Source organism: Triticum aestivum, chromosome 6D (assembly GCF_018294505.1).
Source record: "Triticum aestivum cultivar Chinese Spring chromosome 6D, IWGSC CS RefSeq v2.1, whole genome shotgun sequence".
NCBI lineage: Eukaryota > Viridiplantae > Streptophyta > Magnoliopsida > Poales > Poaceae > Triticum > Triticum aestivum.
Window position 1 is genome coordinate 402,922,533 of NC_057811.1, and position 6,545 is coordinate 402,929,077.

At 45.9% G+C, this 6,545-nt stretch overlaps 1 protein-coding gene across 1 annotated transcript; it reads right to left on the reverse strand.

The window, feature by feature from the left end:
- Positions 1–1,745: 1,745 nt before the first annotated feature.
- On the reverse strand, positions 1,746–5,447 carry LOC123141750 (sulfate transporter 3.1). The gene is made up of 10 exons (XM_044560825.1): positions 5,039–5,447; positions 4,558–4,937; positions 4,380–4,445; positions 4,169–4,282; positions 3,963–4,079; positions 3,462–3,875; positions 3,174–3,364; positions 2,624–2,709; positions 2,258–2,334; positions 1,746–2,085 (listed from the first exon to the last, which is right to left on the reverse strand). The coding sequence occupies exons 1-10, from the start codon at positions 5,382–5,384 to the stop codon at positions 1,924–1,926; spliced, it is 1,953 nt and encodes a 650-aa protein (XP_044416760.1). The 5' UTR covers positions 5,385–5,447; the 3' UTR covers positions 1,746–1,923.
- Between the last annotated feature and the right edge of the window lie 1,098 nt (positions 5,448–6,545).

The following is a 6,545-nucleotide window of genomic DNA, read 5'->3' on the forward strand; positions in this document are numbered from 1 at the left end:
CTTATAGAAAACAATATTGATTCCTACTAATACATATTATTTTGGATATAATGTTGAACAAGTAGAAAAAACATAAAACTTGCACAAAGTTCATTCCAAGAGAAGTTTTTCAAAATTGGAAATTACTATTTTGATGTTCATATTTAGAGGCCCCGGGTTGTCGTTTCACCTCGGGCCCCGGAAATCTCAGGACCGGCTCTGCCAGTGCCTTATCATTTTTAAAATTTTGATAAACCATTTAGTAATGGGGCCACAAATACAATATCGTTCAAACTTCACCATTTTTCAAATTACACTTAGATAGTTTGGAATTGAAAAGGAATCAATATGAGAACGAAACATATTTTTAGCAGCTTTTCAATGGCATATCATTTGCATCATTCCGATAAACTTTTTGGAAACGAGGTAAAAAATACAATCTCACTCATTCGGTTTGAAAATTCTGTCATTTTTCAAGCTTTTAAACCGTAGGGAATTTGAGAAAACTTTCTACCTGAAAGATGAGTGTGTTTGCAATAGTTTTTCGACGCCATATCGTTTGCCTCATTTAGATAAAACGTTTGAAAATGCGGTCGGAAATACCATTCACATTTTTTCAGTGAGAAAACACAATTTTTTATACTCCTCTTAAGTCGTCAAGTTTTGCAAAAATGTTCAACATAGGTTATGATCGCCATGCCCACAGCTTTCCAATGGTATATCGCAATGCCATTTTGACAGTGTGCGGAAGTTCAAAATGAGCACATGGTGCAGTTCAACTACTGCTGCGACAATGAGTTCATATGGTTGTAGAATAACTTATATATATGACTAATTTTCTATACTCCTGGGAGTATATACTCCCACTCAAATATACCTCTTAAACAAACATATTGTACATCTTTATAATTAGCAACATACCTATTAATTATTATAATATACCTTAATACAATTTTCATGAAAAAGGTATCGTTCAAGCCCTTAGTTTATGCAGTATGGCATTTTTACGTACAAAGCATACTTTACTTGTAAATAAATAAAATATGTGGTCTCAAATGTAAAAAAAATGAAAATCATTTCGGGGTATCTATTAATGGTTAATGCAGTATATTACAAATGATCAATAGGTATAATAAATTCATTTATGTGGTATATGAGGAGTGGGAGTACATAATCATTTTCCTATATATCTTAAAGTTTCAAAGTCCATCTTGCACTCTCTCTTACAACCTTCTCGTAAAAGTTGAGGCTCTAAATAACACCTTTAGAGAACACGTCTTGATATTCATACTTAGCAGCTAGATCTTTAAACGTAACAGCGATTCGGTAGAATTATGTTGCTGGTTTTCTATTACTCAGTTTGCATTTATCTATTTATTTTGCCTGACGAGGGGGACTATTCAGATATGTTGATGGTTTAAAAAAACAAATGTATACATAACATCAAACAATCCTGTGGAAAGTGGACCTTTTAAGTTCAGGCAAACCGCTTGATGTCATCTCACTCGGTAAATATGTAAATCTGGTTTAGTGTTCTTTGAAGCCATGTCATCACAACTACACGGTCCAGTACCAAGAACAACCACATGATGGCCAGTTCAAAAATACCTTTAGCGGTACATATGGAGTACAACTAGATGGTTAGAGTTTCCAAATTAAATCACTCCTTAGTCTTATTAATAACTATTTGGTATGCCTTTATAAGATGTATACTAAACCTTTTCGAGCCTCCTTAATTCACCACTTTTTTTGAGAATCTCCTTAATTAGCCACTTGATCCGTGAATATAGAAGCAAAGGAAACACTAGAAACAAAAAAGGTTCGACAAGACACGTGAATGCTTCTAGTTCAAGATTTGAAACATACTTTACTCCATCACATGTAGAGGTGTTGTTCTTACACAAGTGCGTCTCCGTGACAAAACACTCCATGGCAAAAAGAGTTTCACACAATGCTGTGTTGAACAGTTGCTATCTTACAGTTGAGCAGCGCGTAGTCGCACGCGTCACCCACCTTCTGGAAGATCCACTCGTCGTCGATGCGCATGAGCACCTTGGACATGTCCAGTTTCTTCATCACTTCACTCCCGGGGTTTGCCAGTGCAATCTGTACCACTCAATGCAGTCGGTCAGCCCGACAATTGGTTCGAGCAAAAAAAAAACACGCACACACGCAGATACCCGGAAAGACCTCCCATCAAATTGAGTTGGACAAGGTCTCAGTTGTACATGTTTTGCAAAAAAGGCCTGAGTTGGACATGTTTATATTTAGTGCGTACCTGAATATTCTTCATGTGCAGGCTCTTGCTGAGATCCTCTATGAGCTTCGTTCCGCTTGTGTCAATGCCAGCGACGGCTGCATAGAAAGAAAAACCATGTAGCGGTTTTCAGAAACGACTATTTCTTTTACAGGTTTTGCGTTTTCAAGAACGTGCATTTTATATTACTCCCTCCGTCCCAAAAATCTTGTCTTATATTTGTCTAGATACGGCTGTATCTAACACTAAAATGTAACTAGATATATCCGTATTTAGATAAATTTAAGACAAAAATTTTGGGATGGAGGAAGTACATATATAAGAGCCGGTGCAAAAGAAAGAACATAGTACTATTATTTAAAACTAATCAGTGCTAGAACAACTCACCACCCATGTCCAGGACGACACACTGTAGGCTCTGCTCACCCGTGGCCTTGATCCGCTCTTCCTCCTCGTTGATCCACCGCGAGATCCTAAAACACAACCAGATGTCACTATTGCCATAGTACAGTTTCATGGTAGATCCTATCATGTATCATCCGATGATGATAGGTACACTCACGTTCTTATAGTACTATCATGGTAGTATATGTATATTACTTTATAATTTTATAAATATGTTCAGGTACTATACTTAAGATTTTCCAAAGCGAGTTATATATATATATATTTTTGCATGTGAGTTCATAAATTTTACTTCCTCTGTTCCAAAATAAACTTTGTACTAACTTTAGTAAATTTAATAAAAAGTTGAGTCACTTGTTTTTGGGAGGAGGGAGTAGTATATTTTGAAAATACTTCTATATTTGTACATGTATATAAACAATATACTATTTTCTATAACTAAATATAAGAAATTTTTGCAGTTTAATTAGTACTAAGAAAATACTCCAAGATATTCTTTTATATACTAGGCATTATATTGGATCTTACTCACCGCTCTCGCAGGTAGCTCGCGTTGGTGAAGAAGATGGGCGCGTCGACCTGCAGCACCAGCACTCCGGGCACGCTCTCCGCCATGGCGTACTGGTCCATCCTTCTGTACATGGTCGAGTTGGGCATCTTGCCGAGCGCCGTCGTCCTCGGCCGCGCCACGAACAGCAGGATCCGGACAACCGATATCCCGACCTGAAAGATACACACAATGCTTCGAGGTCAACACATCATGCATGCATGCATGCTTCTGACTTCTTCCGACTCGATACAGCTGATAGCATGCACATACCGCGATGGAGAGTCCGATCCCGATGTTGTCCAAGACGACTCCGAGGTAGGCGCCGAGGCAGGCGCAGAAATCGAGCTTGTCCACCTTCCACAGGCGGACGGCGGCGGGGAAGTCAAAGACGCCCAGCATCGCCGAGATGATGATGGCCGACAGCACCACCAGCGGGGTGTAGTGGAACAGCGGCGTCAGGAAGAGGAGCGTCACGGCCACCGCCACCGCCATCACGGCGTTGGACATGGCGGTCTTGCAGCCGGCGTTGACGTTCACGGCGGAGCGCGAGAAGGGGCCGGTGGTGAGGTAGCACGAGGTGCAGGACCCCACGATGTTCGCCAGCCCGAAGGCGACCATCTCCTTGTTGTTGTGCACGTGGTAGTTCTTGGACATGGCGAAGCTCCTCCCCACGGCGATCCCTTCCTATATTTGTAGCGCACACAAATGTCACAGTTGTGATGAGCTCAAGCAGGACGAACTGAAGTCGGGACCCAGGAGGAGGGGGCTTACGGCGAGGCCGATGAGGCCGGTGATGATGCCGGTCTTGAGAGCGACCATCATGTGCGGCGGCGACAAGATCAAGCTCTTGGCGGACGACGGGTTTACGCCCTTCTTGAGGTTACCAATCTGGATGTCCAACAAAAACACCAAATTGGCACCTTACATTTTGGAACGGAAGGAGTAATTAACAATGTGCGTTTGCTGCGTGAGCTTACCACTTCGATGCCATGGTTTTGGCCATGGATGAGGTACACGAGGACACTTCCAACGATGAGCGACGCCAACGGTGCCGCAGCCGACACCCAGAAGAACTTGGGCCGCCTCTTGCTCTGTTGCCGAAACAAATATCAAATCTAGTTTCCTACTGTACTTCTCACGAGGCGACTATAACTTTAAAAGAGAGGAGAACTAAAGCAAGGAGCTTACGAAGAAGCGAGTCATGAGCAGAAAAATGAGGCAGCAACACCCGAGAACCAAGCTCTCCCATCGCCACTGCAATCGCACACATATGAGATATGGCACGCAAAACGCAACACAAGCAACCTTGTCAGATCAAATACAAGTAGAAGTGTACTAATTAAGGAGGATAGTGTGGCTGACTGACGTGGTGGGTCTGCGAGAAGACCGCGCGCATGACGGCGACGACGTCCGTGGCCCTGGTGAAGTGCTGGAGGCCCAGGAGGCCCTTGAGCTGCTGCAGGCACACCACCGTGGCGGCGCCGCCCATGAACCCGACGATGGCGGCCTGCGACAGAAAGTCCACCACGAAGCCCAGCCTGAGGATGCCCAGGCCGGCCTGGAACACGCCGGCGAAGAAGGTGGCCGTGAAGGCCAGGTGCATGTACAGCTCCGGGTTCTCCGCCGGCGGCGCCTCCTTCCCCAGCAACGCAGGGAACAGCAGCGACCCCACCGCCGTCGTCCCCACCGCCAGGTCCCTGGAGCTTCCCATCACCGCGTATACCAGCGCCGGCACAAAGCTAGAGTCTGTACAACGTACGTGGGGTTAATTCGGCAATAATGTCGCACCGCACGCGCGTGCACGCGTACCGGGCGGCCTGGGTACATCTACATGTATATGTACTTACATAGTCCCATGATGGGCGGGAGATCGGCGAGCTTGGCGTAGCTGATGCCCTGGGGGACGGCGAGGCTGGCCACGGTGACACCGGCGATGAGGTCGGACCGGAGCGCGCGGAGGGTGTAGCACGGCAGCCACTCTAGGCACGGGAACAGGTAGCGGAGCGCGGCCACGGCGCGCCGGCCGTGCCCGTCCTCCCGCGCCACCGCTCGGAACGGGTCGTCGGGGAAGAAGGTCTCCTTCAGGTGGGCGCTGAGGATGTGGAGGAACGGCCGTGCCTGGGGCACGGGCACGCGCGGCGCCGCCGCCGCCACCGGCGTCTCGGGCACGTCGACGACCGGCATCCCCACCATGATTGACGGCTAGCGAAGCTGGAGGAATTGTCCACGAGCATGCATAAGGGAGGCGTCACGACTCACAACATCTGGGTCGATCGAAAAGTTTTCGAGGACTGGTATAAATAGCGCGCGTGTGTCTCCGGGACATACGAGTCCGTGTGGTGCGGGTTGGAAGCTGGTTGATCGGCAAACTCTGCAATGCTGATTCGGTCGCTTGTAAAGATTCCTCAAGAAAGAAAAAACGATTCCTAAAAAAACCTGGGTCTTACCAAATCTCACACATGTGCTTATCTTTCTCTCTCTCTTTTTTTTTGATCAAATGATGTGCTTATCTGGAGTGGTGTAATTGCGATCGATTCACCTAGATAACTACTATGAGTCAGAAATAGTAAATTTATTTGGATAAGGATATTCATTTGTGGAAATCCTTTTTCATCAAAACAAAGGAGTAAATTAATTAGGAACCATATGCGTATGTATGAGAGAGAGAGAGAGAGAGAGAGCACCCCGACGCCGGTCAGCGTGGTGTCCGAGATACAAGGTGGTTCGCCGGTGTGTCGTCGCCGTTGCCTAGTTCGATGGATCAATTCTGTTTGATATGTTATATGCAACTGTGCGCGCGCGCGCAGACAGAGAGGGGGGGGGGGGGGGGGGGGGGGGGGGGGGGGGGGGGGGGGGGGGGGGGGGGGGGGGGGGGGGGGGGGGGGGGGGAGTTGAGCACCTCGGACGCCGGTCGGAGTGATGTCGGAGATACAAGGTGGTTCGTCTGTCGGAGTGATGTCGGAGATACAAGGCGCGCACACACACAAGAAATTACTGCATATATAAAAATAAAATGTTAATTTTGGAAGAGCAAATATACATCACATCAAAGTAGGAATCAATCTGATAATCTCTACTCCTAATGTCTGAGTTGGTTGAATAGTATCCACGGTTTATTTTTGTCCCACCACTTTCAACTGCTTTATTTCGCTGGGTTTTTTTTTCGTCTCCTCCCCCATCCCACCGGTTTAGTTTCGCATCACCCTCTCACACAACGAAAAAAATCTAAACGGATCAGAATTTTCCATACTGACGCAAGTTATTTAGTAATATCTTTATGTGAAAGAATCAATCACGGTCAATCTCTAAAGATCAAATCTAAATTAATTACCTTAAATTGCTCAATCACATTAA